Source organism: Zonotrichia leucophrys, chromosome 18 (assembly GCF_028769735.1).
Source record: "Zonotrichia leucophrys gambelii isolate GWCS_2022_RI chromosome 18, RI_Zleu_2.0, whole genome shotgun sequence".
Classification (NCBI taxonomy): domain Eukaryota; kingdom Metazoa; phylum Chordata; class Aves; order Passeriformes; family Passerellidae; genus Zonotrichia; species Zonotrichia leucophrys.
Genome location: NC_088187.1, coordinates 6,213,273 through 6,231,519, shown reverse-complemented (window position 1 = coordinate 6,231,519; position 18,247 = coordinate 6,213,273). Strand labels below are relative to the sequence as shown.

The window sequence follows — 18,247 nt, the reverse complement described above, 5'->3', positions numbered from 1 at the left end:
CACAGACCCCTGGTGAAGCCCAGGCCTGTCTTTGGTAGGAGCAGCCCCAGAAGGTGCCACCTCAAGAAGACCCTTTGTTGATGAGGAACTTGTAGAGCAAGAGAACACAGAATAGTTAAGGTTAGAAAAGACCTCTGAGATCAAGTCCAACCTTTGAACAAATCCCAAAGCATACTGTGGAGTGCCATTTTGGAGTTCATTGCTGAACACATCCAGAGTTGGTGACTCCACCACTTCCCTGGGCTACAAGTTCCCAGTGCCTGACCACCAAAAGACTTTCAAGAACTATGGTCCAGCAGTAAGTATCAGCTGGAGGAAGATAAAATCTGCCTTTCTGAACCAGAAGTTTTCCTGAGAGTGTGTGTCCAGCTGCCTGGGAACTTGTGACTTCTTCCTCCCACTGGGCAGTAAAACAAGAGGAAACACAAAGAAGGGAGAAATTCCATCAGGAATTAGCCACTTCATGCTGTTTCCACTGATTGAACGACAACAGGGTCTGAAGCCTTGAGCCTGAACAACCCACCCATGGAGCAGGGCTTTACCTGGAGCCGGGGGTTGATGGTGAAGCTCCCTGCAGTGGGGTTCATGCAGGACACGTACTGCACATTGCTGATCTCCTTCAGGGACAGCCTGCTCCTGTCGTACCTTGGGGCACAGCAAAAGCCACAGATGGTGACCACACACCCCTGGGTGTAACAATCCATGTCTGCCCAGCTAGCTCAGTCAGTACAGCATGAGACTCTGTCACTGTAGGACACGAAACAACACGAACGCACACACTACTGCTTTTAATGTGAAGAAGAAGAATTTTTTGTTAGATGACAGCTTAAGGGAAATACGGGCTTCAATCAAATATTATGCTTTGTGGGAATCTACAAAATCAGAGGGTTTTGGGAAAGCTGCAGAAGGCCTCAGAAGCAGCAGAACTGTGATAAGAGCTAAGCAGCAGACATGAGATTGGTCAGCAGAAAAATTATTTAAACTGTAGAAAAGCAAGGACAAATAGAACAATGGTCTGTGTATTAATGCTTGTCTAGAATAACTCCCTAAGCTACAGAAAAGTTTATCTAGGGAGATATTAGGGAGTTCTAAGCTTAATAATGGAGCTCTGTACATTGTGTTTAAGGCTTACAAACAGGTATTGTATTTGAAATAAGCAAGCATTGTTTAACCAAAGGTACCTGTGCTTATAGTGGTTGGATGGAACTACTGTCAATGTGCTTTTGCTTTGCATGATTGGTCAAAAAACTTTTAAAGTGAGTTGTAACATTAAATTCTGTGTCTGCTGCCTGGGATGTGAGCTGCTGGCATCTTCCCATTGTCATAACCATGGAGTGAGACTGATGCTGGAAAATCAAACAGCTCAAGGCACGTTCTACAGCGGTCCCGTCCCATTGGTGGTTTGTACACAGACCCCAGCCAGCGTCAATACTTCTGCTTTTTTGCTTTCCTTGCTTTTAGCAGTGCAGATTTGCCAATTAGCCACCCCAGAGCAATCCAGCAGCCTCGTACCAATGTCCATAGTCCAGGTGCTGCCTGAGCAGGGTGTGGGGCTGCACGGTGCCATAGGCGTCCACCTGGGGCATGTTCAGGTCATCCATGAAGTACACCAGCCTCTTGGTGCCTGGGGGGCCGTAATTCCTGCCAGCCTTTTTCTCCAGAGGCTTCTCCAGCACACCTGCAGGGGCAGGAGGGACTGGGGTGAGTGCTCAGGCTGCTGCAGGGAGCCCCAGCCCTCCCAGCTCACCTGTGAGGTTTGTGGCTTTTTAGGAAGGAAGAGCACGAAGAGAAAACTCATTTGGAAGCTCTGGAAAATTCCCATTTGTTTTAGCAGAAGGCTGAGGTTATGTGCTGCTCTAGACTGTAGCATATTGGGAGTATTTACAATGCTGGAGTGATATTTAATGCAGATCACCCCACACTGCTGCATAAAATGTTTTATAGGTTATTGATTTCTTTCACTGCGGCCTGAGCAACCTTTACTGCCTCAGGAAGGGGCAAAGCAAACAGCAGCAGCTTTTCTGGGGTGAATTTCCTGCCAGAAGCTTTCCTGGAGCCCATCCTCACTCCCAGGTTCTCCCAGCCCTCCTGGAGATGGAGGCAGAATTTATTTCACTGTCAGAGTTTTGGGGTTATCACCACTCCTGTAAGCAGCAGAAAGGCAAGGAGCAATCCTTTGTAATTAGGGACAACTGGGAGTTTTGATAAAAAATTTGTGCAAACTCACACTTCAGCCATCCCTTATCAAGGGCAAAAGTTATTAGGGAAAATTTATATTCTGGGTTGTTTTATTTTCAGACCACGAATCTTTTAAAACCCCATTTGTTTCCTGCTTGGGTGCCCTGCAGACAGCCTGGTTACCCACTAAGAATTCAGCTGTTTTCTTGTCACAGACACTTCTGCACAAAGCCATGAATTGTGCTTAGAAAAATGATAGATTTTTCCTCAGTGGAGTCTCTCTCCCCCTTCAATAAAACCACAATATTTGAAATTTCTGGTAGCAAGTCAAATTAAGTGTTTCAAATAAGCATTTAATTTAAATTTAATTAGGCCTTAATTAACACATAAAATCAGCCCTTTTCGAGGTTAAACAAGGATGCAGGAGATTCATCATAGTGAAATGCAATTACTGGGGATGAAGTGACATGTTTGTGGAAGTTGCATTTTAATTCAAAGCTTATCCCACAATAAGCCTGCAGGGTCCCTGCTCTGGGCTCCTGACACATCCCCATCAGTCCCTCAAACACTCAGATTTGGCAAGTGTGGCCCCTCTCACCCTGATGGCCAAGGGGGAAAGAGTACCCAACTCCAAAAAACACCATTTATTCTCATTTTCTCAAGGCAGATCTGGAGGGAGAAGGTGGGGAATGAGAGAGGGATGGAGCTGATGGAGGAGCAGAGGTCCAAGAGGGCATGGACCAGCACACCAGAGGTCCAGGCTCCACAGGAAATGGGATTTGGTCACAATAAACCAAAGAAAATCCCCAAAATGTGCTCAGGTTTGGGTACACAGAGAATCTGGCTCCTGTTAACCCCCATGCACATGAAAATCTCTAAGCTACAGGTCCACAATTATTGTTTGAAACACATCCCTGTGCTTCCCCTCAAGAATGCAGCTCTGCACCTTAAAAAATCTCTGTCCCAACAGGCACCATGACTAAAAATTCCTAGCTTTCAGGTTGGCTCTTGGTTGCAAAGTAAATAAAAACTAGAATCCCAAACTGCTTTGGATTCACATTTTACAAATCTAAAGAGGCACCTGCTGGGGATGAAAAAAAAGCAGCCAACTGACAAACTCCACAAAAAGGGACAAATTAACTAAAAAATGAGCAGTGGGGAAGGATGCCAGGCAGCATAAATCACACTTCCCTGTGATGAAGATGTGCTGGGCTCTGCAGAGGAAGGAAGGGGAGGGCTCAGCCTGGAGCTCAGAGCAAAAGGGACACCCTGTACCTGCCCCACACCTGCACATGCTCACCTGGGCAGGTGGGGAACACGCAGCTGAGCCCCCTCCCAAGCCAGGGCACTCCCCACTCCAGGAGGAAAAGGAAAAAGGCAGATTGCTCCCATCACACAGCCACACTTTTGGCTGTGAGAATTGCCAAAATAGGAGGTTTTACCCATTGTTTTTTTTCTTGAAGTGCAAGAAATTCCTCAGGGGTCTGAGCCCCCCAGGCCAGCAAGCTCTGTGCCCCTGGGCAGGGGGTGGCACTTGATGTAGGACATGTTGGGCTGTGGCAGGAGAGGAACACAGCCCCAGGAACAGGCCTGGCTTCCAGCCTGCACGTGGCCATTAGCACCATCCTCACTGCTAATTGAGATGCAGCTCCCATCATTGCACACAGAGGACAGTTTGGATCCTTTCCAAAAAACCCATCTTATTCTTCAATTCCAGCATGTTAAAAACACTTCAAGTCAAATACAAGCCATGGAAACTGCAGCAGATTGAAGCCCGGGCTTTGGCACAACTCTAAACCAGAGTGGTGGGGTTAAGAATGCAAATGCTCAGGTTGGAAAACATCATCTCCACAAAAGCAGGGCTCTGCTGAGCAGAGAGATTCACTGTGGGGTTGTGAGTGTGCCCACAACAACATGGGCAACTCACCCAGGGGTCTTTTCTTCAGATCCCAGTGCACATCCAGCTCCAAACCACAATGGGTGCCCCAGGAACATCACAGAAACACAGAATCACAGAATGGCACAGAATCACACAGAATGGCACAGAATGCTGCAGGATCACACAGGATCACACAGGATCCCACAGAATGATGATGTCACACAGAATCACACAGAATGTTACAGAATCACACAATGGCACACAATGACATAGAATCACACAGAATGGCACAGAATTAACCAAACTGGAAAAGACCTTTGAGATCATCGCATCCAATCTGTGACCTAACACCACCCCCCTGTCAACTAAACCATGGCACTGAGTGCCACATCCAGGCTTTGTCAACTGACTCCACCACCTCCCCGAGCAGCCCATTCCCATCCCCAACCACCCTTTATGCACAGAAATTCCCCCTGATATCCAACCCTAACCCCCCCAGCACAGTTTCAGAGCTTACCTTGCAGCATGGCAGAGGTGGTGTAGTAGTTAAAGGGCACCTTCTTGACCAGGAAGGCATCAGTGTCCAGCGAGCAGAGCGTGTCACCCAGCAGCACAGACTTGCCTGTGCCAGCAGTGCCCACCAGCAGCACGGGGCGCCGGCGCTGCAGCAGCCTGGCCACCAGGAACTGCACCCGGACCGTCTCAGCCGTGGGCACCAGGCAGGCCTGGGGGCACAGCACAGTGCCACCTCAGTGCCCCTGCCATGATTCCTTCATGTTTTAGCCTTTTAGCGAAGGAATGATGTTTGTGGAACCATCAAATCAATATCCAATGCTGCCAGCCATTAAAATTTACCTTTTCAGGGGAGACCCTGTGTTACGGACATATTTTATGGAAAATCCTTTCGTTAGGATGTTTTCTCCTGAGAAGGTGGGAGGCCTCAGAAACTAAATGTAAACAATGGTTATCTGCTGCTGTGGAATGCAACAGGTGTATCTTTGATTGGTCTCACGTGGTTGTTTTTAATTAATGGTCAATCACAGTCAGCTGGCTCGGACTGCCTGGTCAGTCACAAGATTTTACTATCATTCCATTCCTTTCCTTGCTAGCTTTCTGATGAAATCCTTTCTTCTATTGTTTTAGTATAGTTTTAATATATCATTTTCTTTTAATATAATATATATCATAAAATAATAAATCAGCCTTCTGAAACATGAAGTCAGACGCTCATACCTTCCCTCATCCTGGGACCCCTGCAAACACCACCACACCCCTGGGAGCAGCACTTGGATCCCCCCACAAAATCACACCTTGCTAAATCAGTGATGTTTTTTACAAGTCATCTGCTCAGTGTGGCACTTCTGAAAAAACACAAGAGTGCAACTGGCAACCACAATTGACTACCTGAGGAACTCTTTTCTTGGCACAAACATAAACCCATCTCTGTTTACAGCCACGAGAATGACAACAAGTTCTGGTGTCTCAGAGGCTTTGTCCTGCTCTGTGTCACCACCCTGGGCACAGCAGCTCCCTGGCCTTGCTGTACATCACTCCTGCTTGGAAGATGGATGGAGGTTGTGCTGTTACTGCCAAAGCACAGCAAGAAAAGATGGGTGATTTAGTTGTATCCAATAAAGAATTCCATCAGTGCCTGGCCTTTCACTAGACTTCATTGAAACACCCACGTTCAGTCCCTGAAACACAGGAACTCCTCCAGCCCAGCAGCCTGCCGGGGTCACCTACCTGCAGTGGCACCTCTGGATCAAATTCAAACTGGGGGATGAGTTTAGACCAAGGCTCAAACTTCTTTGTTTCTGGATCAACGTAAAAGTCAAAGACTGTGCCGTGAGAAGGGAACTTGATTGTCTTGAATTCTGCCACCCACCACTTGCTGAACTCCACTCTGTAGTCCACGAGCTGCCAGATAAAGAGAGAAGAAATTAGACAAATCCAGAGAAATTATTAGAGATGGAGAATGTTATTTATCCCAGTCCACCAGAGTGGGATTAGTCCTTAAAAATATATTCCACAGCATAACAACCTTATCCTTTTTCCTATTATTAAGTCTAATTTTTCATTTTCTTCATTTTTTCTCATCACTCCTATTTATTCCCCTAAATAATTCATCCTGTGTGTTGATCACTCCTAGTATGTCTGAGATTAGACAGATGGATCAATTTGAAAAAGAGAAATACGTGCCTATGACTAAACAGACACTTGATTGATTTTTGGTGCCTACTTCTTCCAACAGACAAGGACACCACATCCATCTCCATCCGTGGCCATGGACAGTCAGAGCATGCATACCAAATCTCTTCCTCATAAATCACACCACCCTGCAAACACTTTGTTGTTGTTTTCTGGACTCTTTCCAAGTAGGAGCAGCAGACCCCAGTTCAGCAAAGAATGGGAGAGTGGTTGCTGGCACAGAGCCCAGCAAGCTCCTGCTTTCCTGCTTTTCCCCCTTCTATCCCTCCCTGCATGGAGATCTTCAAGCATCTGAACTTTTTCTTTTGGAGCTGGGGTGACAGTTTTTCCTTTAGACACTGAGTCAGGATTTGCAAAATGTGCTTAGTCCCCTTCTCTGCCTCAGGTCTCCTCTGTGAAACTGGGCCAGCCACTGTGTGAACCCTTCCCACGCAGAGCACAGGGACTGCAGCCCTCAGCCCTGGGGAGAAACAAGGGGGGAAGGAGAGGGAAAGTGCTGCTAAAAAGATGTCTGGGAGAGAGCACACGCATCACTGAGCCAGTTTGAGCAGCACAGTTTGTTCCTGGGGCATCTCTATTAGGTCTCTCCTCCCCATAGCCACCACAGAGGTTTTTGGGAGCAGGTGGGACCAGGGACTGCTCAGGCTCCGGCTTTGAACTGAGTGTCCTCTGCAAATCTCCCCGAGCCACCACACATCAAAAGACCAGAGGATTTGAAAACCACATTATTAGCATCCAAGGTTTTGCAGTCTCGTGCTGCCCAGAGACGCAGAATGACTGTAATCTCCTTCCTCCTGCTGTCACAACTCCTCAGCCTGGCAGCAGAAAAGGGATGTGCAGCACTGCTAAAAGCTTTCTCACAGTGCTGCCTCGCCCTGCTCCCAGTGCTGGGAGGGGCTGAGCCCTTAAGTGGAGCAGTCCCAGCCCCAGCTCTATTGCCAGAATGGTGTCGAGCTCAAACTGCTTCCTTAACAAAAACCCCGTGTGGATTTCTGCTAATTTGAGGGCCTGGAAATGGCAAATCTATCATCTGCTTTTATAGAGGGGCCCCGCTCCCCACCAACAAACACCGAGCAGTGGGAAGCCTTCCAGCCTGTTTCTCCTGACATTTCAGCAGCAAAAGGTCACCAGGAAGGGCACCTTCAGCAGGGAGCAATAAACAGCTTTTATATTGGATCATTTTTCATCAGGCTCCCCCTCGCTCGGACGCCGTTTGCTCACGCTCTCCTGCCTGACATTTACAGAGAAGCAACGCCCAGAATCCTCCCAGAGGGATGCTGAGCCTGCTCCCAGCTCCTCCTGCCACACACCCAGCTGTGCCAAGGCCCTGCCATGCCAGGGCTGGCTGCTGTGGCACAGGGATGCCATGTCCAAGTGCCACCAACCACGCTCCAGCCAGAGAGAGGGGCTGGAGGGAGTAGCTGGGCAAGGACCAATTTCTGAATTAAACCATGCCCCTCAGGCTGTCACCCTGCACTGACAGAAGCAGGGCTGTGGTTTTCCCAGCTGGCACACAGGGAATGGAGGGTTAAATCCTCCAACAAGGACCTCGAGGTGATGGCACCAAGGGAGCACCAAGCTGGGCTTGGCCATTCTCCATTGTTACCACCTGGATAATGAGGCCTTTCATGAAAGGGATTGTTGAGTTCAGGTTTCCAGGTCAAACTGCAGCACTGATACAGCTTCAGGTCTGGGAAAGTAGAAAAAAATAGGAAAAAAAAGGCAATAAAAGGTCTCTTGAAAGTTTCTGATCTTCACATTTCTTACCTGGTCCTGGAACATGGAGCCACCAAAGGCCCAGACAGCAGCAAAGACAAAGTAAAGTTCATAAAGCTCCTTGGGACAATCTGGAGGGGTGTTGTCCTCTGTCAGGAGGCATTCCAGCAGGTAACACAGCATCTGAACCATGCTCTGCTCAGGAATGGGAATAATCTTCTTAAATCTGAGGGATGGAAATGGAAAATATAATTGGGAAATATAACTGGGTGAAGCACCAGGGCTGCTCCCAGCCCAGGAAAGCAAGGCAGGAATGCTTTGGCAGAATATCAGCATTTTCCTTGTCAGCAGGAAGAAGAGAACACCCATCCTCTGCCTGGCCCTGCTGGCACTGGCACACACAGACATAATAACAGTAATCAGAAGTTTCAGGCATTTAAAAACTTTGATCCTCTTGAAAGAAGTAAAATGGAGGAGTTGCTGAAGGCGATGATTTCCTGGGAGCGCCAGGAGTTCAAAAGCGGTCAAATAGAGGAGTAATAAAATAAAACCTTTCATCTTGCCATTTTACATTCGTTTAAGCTACACTTACAGAATTCCAAACTAATATTGTAGCAGCACTGAAGTCCTCCATAAAGTAATTAGAGCTATTTGAAAGGTTGGTTCTACAATTTCTGAATTAAGCAAGCTACCAAAATACTCAGCTCGGGGCTGGTGCAGCTAATCCTGGGGATTTCATGGGCTGACAATTGCTCAGCACAGAGAGCTGGAGATGCTTGATGGGCTTTGCTGCCAACAGCTTTAAAGTTTGGACTCCCAGAGAGCAGCTCCCCAGCAAGATTCCCAGCTCCCAGTCCCAAAGAGCAAGACTTGCACTCAAGCAGTTCCTCCTGACACCTCCTCGTTGGGGCTGATGGTGCCCAGGTTCAGTTGTTCACTGACTTTTGTTCTTTTAAATTTTTTTAATGAAATTGCAGGTATGGGTATTATAATATTATATTATGTTGTGATATATTATATATAATATAATATAATATAATGATAATAATTATATTATACATATCAATATAATTATAATAAGCATAATTATAATAAATATAATAAGCATAATGAATATAACACATTTGATATTATATTATACATAAATAATACAATACAATACATCAGCCTTCTGAAAACAAGGAGTCAATTCTCATCTCTCACCTCATCCTGGGGATCCTCACAAACACCACAACAATTAATAACCACAACCCCCTACCCTCTGGAGGGGACGCAGGCAGCCTGCAGGGGTACCTGGCTCTCAGGGTGTCCAGGCACACGGGCAGGTATTTGTCAAACAGAATGGTCAGGTTGGCCCTCTCCGACTGCACCTCCCGCCGGTCAATCCAGCTGCTCACGGGGGCATTCCATCCCAGGTCTGAGGGATTGATGTACAGGATCCCTTGAGGTGCAGGAGAAGAGACAAGGGTAAGGACACAGCATGGGCTCTCCCTTTTTTCACCAGGAACTTTCAGCTACTCTCTGAAACAACTGAAACCCTGTCAAATACACTTGGTCCCTCATTAACCAAAACAACAGAAACCCCGTCAAATGCACCTAGTCTCTCACTACCTGCCCCCTCCTCCTGCCCCACTGCAGAGGAGAAACATTCACAGGGAAGAGACGTAACTCAGGAAATTCTCAGGACCCTGCCCCAAATTGGGAACATGGTGTTGCCTGAGCCCTGTTAATGCTCTGGGCACCAGACACCAGGGAACACCTTCATTCCCCTTCCCATGCATTGCTCCAAAAGCTCTTTGGGACAGAGGCTGCTCTCTCCTCATCAGGCACACACAGAGCTGTGCAGGAGAGTTCTCTCAGCAGTGCTGCAGCCACAGCAGCAGTGGCAACACTCTGAGTAAACCCCCCAGATGATGGCAGACCACAAGTGGGGCTGGGCTCAGGATCCTCCCAGGTCTGTGAGCTTCAGGAACACCCCCTGCACACCACAGGCAGCTGTGCTCCTAGCCTGGCAGCTTTCACAGAATCACAGAATCACCAGGTTGGGAGAGACCTTCAAGATCACTGAGTCCAACCCAGCCCCAACACCTCAACTAAACCCTGGCACCCAGTGCCACATCCAGGCTTTGTTAAACACACCCAGGGATGGTGACTCCACCACCTCCCTGGGCAGCCATTCCAGAACTTTATCACCCTTTCAGTAAAAATATTTTTCCTAATATCCAACCTATATTTCCTTTAAGGCTGGCCAACAAAGGGCTGCAAAGAGCCCCAGGTGCAGCCCAGCAGGACCCACCTGCCCGGGACACGGTGGCCGGGGTGGCCGTGTGCAGGTGGCTGATCTCAAACAGCAGCCTCATTGTGGGGTTCAGAGGGACCCTCTCATTGCTGGCCAGGGTCAGCACCTGCAGACAGACAGACAGACAGCTGAAGCTCTGGCAGGAACAGGAATGAAGAGTGTTTAGCACTTGGCACTGCTGGGCTTGGCTGCCCAGCCCAAGCACAGCAGCAAAGGTCTGCAGCCCCAGCAGGACAAGGGGGGATTCTGCCCCTCTGCCCCATCCAGGCCAGACCCCACCTGCAGAGCTGCCCCAGCCCTGGGCTCAGCACAGCGAGGAGCTGGAGCTGCCGGAGAGAGCCCACAGGAGGCACCAGGACCAGCAGAGGGATGGAGCAGGATGCCAGGACATGATTTCTGACAGGCAAAGAATGCTCCTTCTCTCTTCCACAAATCCAAAGCCCTTCCTCAGAGTGGGGAAAAGACAGAATTATGTACCTACCCTACTTCTAAAGGGCCTGAAGTTATGATCAGGACATTTGCAATTACTCACATGCACGCCTCTCCAGAAAAGGGAAATTCCAATGAAAATAAGTTTTATTTCCCTCATGCACCATTGCCTTTATGCAATATTGTTTGGTGTGTCTGAGGAAACACAGCTGCGTTATTCCAGGAGATGTTATTACAATCTGCATTTCTCCCAGGCTGAATCACCCCCGACAAGGAATACCTGCTTCTTTACCTGACATCCATTACCTTATTATCATCCATCACAGTGTTCAGAGATTCAATCCACATTGGATCAATATCTCCATCTAGTACCATCCACTTGGGACCATCATGTGAGATGTTGGCCAGCTCTCTCATGATTGATGAAAACAGTCCTGGGAGGGTGACATGAATATGTTGATGAACATTGAAGTTGTCACCTGCTCTAACAGATTTTTCCAGCAGTTTCCTAAAAATTATGCTGTCCCCTTATACATTCATAACTCTTTGCATCTGGACATAAATAATACTGTATAATGAGATCTGCTTTGAAGAGAAAAAAATATTATCAGAGTTATTATCACTGAGAATTACTGTGGGCCTACATGAGCTTCATTCCCACTAAAAACCATAAGACATAGGAAAAATTAAGAGCAGGTACTCAGAGAAAACAAACCCCACAAACTACACAATGCAGAGAAAACTATTTGAATATGCCTTGGAAATTCTTATATTTGGGTTTTGTTTCCTGTGGTTTGAAGTATATCAGGAAAATCAAGATGCTTTAAACACGGGGTCATTGCTTTAGTGAGACTGAGGGGAGAACAAGCCCATACTGACATTGAGTGACAGAACAAAATGTCAGTAAAATCAAGGAGACAGAGAATATACAGAATCTCAAGGGGAGTAAATAATGAATGCTAAGAAGAGTGAGAAGCTGGGAACAGAGAAGAAGTACTGCAGGGCAAATGAGAGCTCCACAAAACCATCACTCCCCTCCACACGAGGAAATACCTAGGGAAAGGCTGGTCTGCATGAAGGAACATCAGGCAAGCATTAAAAGCAGCCTCTCTCCTGGAGAATTGTGACAGGCATGCTTTTTGTTTCTCCAGAACCAGCTATTCCCTCGGGATGCAGGTCAGGAGCCGCCGATGGCACTGCACGACCCAAGAAAAGCTTGTGCAGAACAGCTCAGCCACACAGCTACGGGGGAGGGTCACAGATAAATAACACCTCCCTGGCTCTGCCTGGGCTCCATTCCTCACGCTGGACACAGCTTGGAAACCTCTCCAGCCCTGCCAGTGCCAGCAGCAGCTCCTGCCTGGGAGCATCACAGCCACAGCAGCAGCAGGAGGGAAGTGCCCCTCTCCCAACCTTGGGCATCCACACCATAGAGGGGTCTTGGGATTTGAAAGGAGAGTTTGGATCTACAAATAACACTTTTAGGATTCCCTTGTGGGGCCTTTTTCCACCTAACATGTGCAAACTTCCCAGCTGCTGGCAGAAATGAGTGACAGGATGAACTCGGGAAGAGAAGGAGGAGGAGCTGATCCATAAGGGGACACATCATCGCCTGTCAGGCTGTGCTGAAAATGGCCTGGCTGCTCTTTGGCACCAAGAAACAACATTTCCAGGAATGGTTCATGCAGAAAATATCTGCCTTGAGCCATCAGAGAGGAGCCCTGTAAGTTCTCTTGAAGCATTAGAGGATTTAGAACACTGGACAGCCACCTGCCAATGTCCCTCCTGCTGTCCAGTGCCACCCACAGCCCCTGATCCACAATCCCCAATGTGCAGCTCTCTCTGCAGAGGGTTGGCTACATCCCACACTTCCCTCTGTCACTTTGATTTAGGGTGCCCAATCACAATTAAAAAGAAATTAACCCGGGCACTGGAGCGGAGCAGGGGGCAGGAGGGGTGGTGGCAGGGGAGGTGGTGGCAGCTCCTTCTCCTGGAGACCTCTGGCCGAGGATGATTTATGGAGCTGTCCTCCCTCACCTCCCCCTCAGCTCCCAGGGAATCAAAGCTGCCTTTCTGGATTAGTCACAAGCCAACGTTTGCACTTTGCATCTCTGTAATCTTTCAGCAGGTCTAAATGCTCATCTCATCCTCCTCAGGAGCAATCAGGATCAACAGCCTGGCAAACACCGTGTGCTGGAGATCAGGCAGGGATATTCAGAGGAAAAACACCTCTCAAATGCTGCTGGGAGTGTCCAGCCATAGAAACCTGGAAATAACAATTTTTCGGGGGCCCCAGTGCACAGCACAGGGCAGGAGGGAATTCTCTCCCATCAGCAGCCCAGCCCCAAAAAACAACCTGCTTTAATTAGGAATTGGGAAGCACTGGTGTTAACGAACATAATGATTATCCTAATGGCAAAAAGATAAATTCCCAAAAAGCTGTGACACCCTACATGTCCTTCCAACAGCAAACCTTCACACAGCTGGGAGTAGCACCTGGGCTGTGAGACCTGCACACAGAGACCCATCATCCACTCAGGCGCTTCATTACAAATATCCTTTTATCTCCAAATTCAGCCCCCAAAGGACATTTACCATCTCTCCACTCCCTGGTTGCTGGGTTAATGACGCCGAAGAGCTCATCATTAGTGACTGCTTTGGGGTTGAGGTCTGTCCACACGGGCCGGCGCTTCATCCTCTGGTAGGTTTTGTGCAGGGACCTCAGCACCTGGGACTTGCCTGTGCCTGCAGCCCCCACCACGAACACGGAGTGCCGGACACTGAGCAGCTCCTCCAGCTGCACCACCTGGGGAAACACCCCCAGAGATCAGACATGCCAAACTGAAGTTCAAATGTGCAAAATCTAAAGGGAAAGTGTCCCTGTCCATGGCTTAGGGTTGGAATAAAGTGTCCTTTATGGTTCTTTCCAACCCAAATCATTCTGTGAAATTAGCTCCCACTGGGTCACAAATTTCTATACAACAGCCCCAGACACACAAATGGATTTTGAGAATACCCATCTGAGCTGATGATGGTGCAGATAGAGAAGTATCACCATGATATTTTATGAAAAATCCCTTCACTGGGATTTTTTTCTCCTGGGAAACTTCAGCTTCTCCCTGTTTTGCTCCTCTGGAATGTGATTTGGAGAATTGTTTACCCAGAATGTGAATTGTTTTTACTTAATGATGAATCCCAGTCCAGCTGTATCGGACTCTCTGGTCAGTCACAGGTTTTTATTATTCATTCCTTTCCAGCTTTCTGATGTATCCTTTCTCTTTCTTTAGTATAGTTTTAGTATATAATAGTATATAATTTCTATAATACATAAAAAATAATATGCTATAAAATATTATATATTATATAATGTATAAAATGTAATGTAATGTGTAATGTGTAATGTGTAACGTGTAACGTGTAATGTGTAATGTAAAGTAAAATAAAGTGAAGTAATGTAATGTAGTATATAAATTATATTATAAAATAATAAATCAGCCTTATGAGAACAAGGAGTCAAATTCTCATCTCTCACCTCCTCCTGGGGACCCTCACACCACCCCAACAGAGCAGAAAACCCCTTGGCCTTACTTTGAGCACAAAGTTGTCCTCGGGCTGCAGCCGCAGCTCCAGCACAGCCTCCTTCACCATGGCCTCGAAATCCAGGTCGCGCTTCCGAGGCACGTCCAGGGCAGGGAACAGGTCCCCAATCAGCCCCATGAACACTGGAACATCGTCTGTCACGATTTTGGGGATGTTGAAGTCGCGGAGGGAGCGCATCAGGACCTGCTCCTCAGGCCGCTCAGGGTCCGCACGCTTCAGGGAGCCTGCCACCACCAGCACTGACTTGATGGCCCGCAGACCCCAGTCATAGTGGTCCTATGTGAGGGGGGAGAAAGAAAGAAATAAAAACAGGGGTGAGTTTATGCCCAGGCAGGGGTAAAAACCAACAGTCCCAGCTGCCAGAGCAGTCAGCAATGGAAATGCAGCCAAATTTGTTATTTGTGTCGTGGGCAGAGAACTCCATCAGCCTAAGTCTCCATTTCACAAGGCGAGCTTCCCACCAGGGAGAGCACTAAGGAGCCAAATAATTCAGCTGTTCATGCCATCACATGGGCTCAGAGCTGGCACTAAGTCAGCAGCAGGACTTGCACTCTGGAGACCTAAGGAATTTTTCCCCCTAAACCCTAAAACCTTGGCCTTTGTGCAAGTTAAGCAAGGCCTGTCAGAGCCCTGGCTCTGCAGGAGTTGCTGAGGTGAAAGGCTTGCTAGTCCATTCTGAGACAGCCAAATTTCTCCCTCACCAGGTTACCAGGGACATTTGGTCCTGGGGACAGTTCACCAAACAGGGGCAGGGAGGACACTGCTGGAAAGGAATCCTCAAGGAATCCAACAAGTAAATCCTTCTGTCTGTGCTCCATTGAGACCCTGCAGAGCACAGCCCAACAGCTTGACTGCTTTGTGTGGGAGGCCAAAGCTCCCACAGAGCCTCCAGCTTCACAGCACAAAGTTTCTGTGAGAAGGCAGAAACCCACCCCAGCTCATGTTGGCACAGGCAAGATCAGGTTTTCCATCTGGAGTCCTGATTCAACTCACCCCAGCTTTGATCTATGCAGACAATGCCAAGTTAAAATCTGATTAACCAAGGTTTTGCACTGGAAGTGACTTTACATAGTCAACAGTTGACATGACAGAGAAGTATTGAGTTGGACTAAGAGAGGAACAGTCATCATGAACCCCTTGCAGGCAGGAGAATCAATAGGAACTTTTTAAGAGAAAAAGCAAAGGGTCACTGAATACTGCCCCAATCATGGTGGCATTTGAGGCTTTTGAAAAATCTCTCCAATTCAAAAACTAGTGAGGTTAATGCAGTTGGTCAAATGCTTCTGTCCCTGAAGATCCTCCAGGAGAGCAGTTTGAAAATATCATTGTAGAGTGTCACATCCCTGATTTTGGAGTATGCAGAGGTCATTCAGCAGAGCATCCATCTAAGAGGCTCACCTGCTTGGACAGGAGCTCCTTGCAGAGTTGGTAGAGTGTGATGAATTTCCTGGCCAAGGCCCGGGCCTGGAGGAAGCCCTCAGCCACCAACATAATCTCACAGATCAGCTCAAAATCTGGCACAACCATGGCACAGGGCCTAGGGAGACAGGCAGGAAAGGATTGCAGAGCAAACATTGACTACAGAGCTCGAGAGCAGTGGATTTGTAGCTTTATCTTCCAGGTCCTCTCCAGTGAGCTACTGGAGACTCTCCCAGTCTGCCCACAGTGCCTTTCCCATGGCACAGGACAGAGCTCCTTTGTCCTCCCTGCATTCCCTCATCCAGGCTTGGTGCACAAGGCTGAAACCATCTGTGAATCCCCAATGCCAGTGAATTTCCCAACAAAATGAAGTCTGGAAGTTCCAAAAGACAATTTCTGCCAGTTTTATCAAACAAGTCACAAAACCTGACCTCAACTCACCTGAAGAGAGCTTTTAAATTCTCAGGTAGCTCGGTTCGTCCTGCATAACCAGGGTTCATGGTGATGAAAATCCCAACTGAGGGGACTAAGTTAATGTCTTCTCCAAGAAAATTGAAGGATTTCTTCTTCTCCCGGATGGCATCCTGCACACTCTTCACCTGGGGACCACGGCAGTGCTCAGTGCTGGTGTTCAGCTATGAAAACCCTCAGACAGCCCTGCTGTCCTCCCTGCTCTCGGCCCATGATGAGTGGGGATTATCACTGCTCTGGTCTGGGTTTTTACTGATCACATAAAGCTTTCTGCACTGTTTGGGGTAAATCTGGGTGTCTCCCATCACAATCTAACTCTGACAAAGCAGAAAATGGCTGAAGAGACTGGACAGTCAAACTGAAAAGAGTTCCAAGAGTTTGCTTCATAAGACACTTGGCTGGTCTTTTCTACCTGTCTGATTGCAGCTTTGTTCTTCTCATCCCCCTCTTTCCAAAGAGCTCCATTACAGCCAGACCACCTTCCATTCCCATGGAGTGAGTCACAGAATCCCAGAATGACCAGATTGGAAGAGACCTTTCAGATTGAGTCCAACCGAGCCCCAGCACCTCAGCTAAACCCTGGCACCCAGGGCCACATCCAATATTTTGTTAAGCAAACCCAGGGATGGTGGCTCCCCCACCTCCCCAGGCAGATCATTCCAGTACTTTATCACTCTTCCTGTAAAAAACTGTTGCTATTGTCCACAAAATAATATTGTGGACACGCAGCTCTCCAAGGTAAAAAAGAGCACTTTTAATTTCTGATTCCAACATTTATAGTTTTCCAAAAGTGACAGTGGATTGGAGGGTGACAGTGCCACCTCTGCAATGACACTGGACAAACCAACAATCCATCAAATTTCTCCTCCTCCATAAAAGAATGCAAAACAATAAGTTATTAACATAAAGTGCACGAGAAAGTTCATTACAAGAATATAAACATCAGAAGGCTTAGAAAATCTTAAAAATCAGGGCAACGAAAAAGTGTTTTCCTAAAGAGCAAACACAGCCAGGCCACTCTACTGCCCACCTTCCATTCCACCACCTCACTGCCCACCTCCCATTCCAAGTCCATTACAGCCAGATCCTCCTTCCCCACTTCCCAAGGGAGCAGCTCCTAACACCACTTCATCAGGGAGGAATCTATCTCTGCCCTAAACTCACCCATTTGCCACCTTAAAGCAAAGCAATTAAAGGAGTTTCTCAGCGTAAGGACCCACATCGACAGGAGCTGCATGACTAAGGCAGCCAATTAACCATCACCATGGTTACCCTCTAATAGCAGCAGAGGCGATGATGGAGTGACAGCCCTGCTGCTCAGACACCACGCTCCAGCCAGGAGCCAGGGAATCATTAGCAGCTGAGTCATATCTGGGCTTCTTTTGTTCAGCTTCCCCTTTTATTTTAAGATCCTCAAAGGCGTTTTTCAATGACAACTTTAAGCTAGAACCTGATGGAAGGGAAGTGGAGAGGGAAGGACATGCAAACACCTGTACCTGCCTGGGATTTCTTTGGGACATCAGAGGAGGTACAATGATGAGACAAAGAGGGATGAAAGTGAGGAGTTCGTGGAGGGGTTCAGAACAATCCCTTTGACCGAGACATTTACAGAAGTGTAGAAACTTCTGGGCTGTAGACCTTAATTTCTGCAATGCCAAGCCCCAAAGTGGGTCTAGTATGAATTCAGCACCTCAGTCAAACAATGGGATCCCAAAACCTGCACTCACAGCTGACACTGGGGACCAGAAGAACTTTGAAATTTTAGCAACTCAATTTTCAGCACTGACGTTCCCCAAGACTCAAATCCTTCTGTTCTGGCCCTGTGGGAGTTAGGGAAGGAAGGCTGGCTTGTATTTATCCACAAGCTTTTCTCCACTTACCTGTACAGCAACCACAGAAAGGACTTCAACTGAGATCCTGTTAAATTCATCAAAACAGCCCCAGGCTCCTGTCTGGGAAAGGCCTTTGTAAATATTCCCACAAGACTGAAAAGAAAAAAAATAAAATAAAATTACAAGAGTGAAATCACAAACAGAATCTACTCCAGT

General features: G+C 47.6%; 1 protein-coding gene across 3 annotated transcripts in view; it reads right to left on the bottom strand.

Moving 5' to 3' along the window:
- Nucleotides 1–18,247, bottom strand: part of DNAH9 (dynein axonemal heavy chain 9) — a 112,311-nt gene that overhangs the window by 89,914 nt on the left and 4,150 nt on the right. For all 3 annotated transcript variants that reach the window (XM_064728903.1, XM_064728904.1, XM_064728905.1), the window contains 13 exons: nt 18,080–18,184; nt 16,170–16,327; nt 15,708–15,846; nt 14,298–14,585; nt 13,305–13,515; nt 11,016–11,143; nt 10,278–10,386; nt 9,275–9,422; nt 8,033–8,207; nt 5,801–5,974; nt 4,575–4,782; nt 1,513–1,678; nt 543–645 (listed from right to left, as the gene is read on the bottom strand). In XM_064728903.1, coding sequence (XP_064584973.1) covers nt 543–645; nt 1,513–1,678; nt 4,575–4,782; nt 5,801–5,974; nt 8,033–8,207; nt 9,275–9,422; nt 10,278–10,386; nt 11,016–11,143; nt 13,305–13,515; nt 14,298–14,585; nt 15,708–15,846; nt 16,170–16,327; nt 18,080–18,184 — 2,112 coding nt within the window. The remainder of the gene's footprint in view (nt 1–542; nt 646–1,512; nt 1,679–4,574; nt 4,783–5,800; nt 5,975–8,032; nt 8,208–9,274; nt 9,423–10,277; nt 10,387–11,015; nt 11,144–13,304; nt 13,516–14,297; nt 14,586–15,707; nt 15,847–16,169; nt 16,328–18,079; nt 18,185–18,247) is intronic.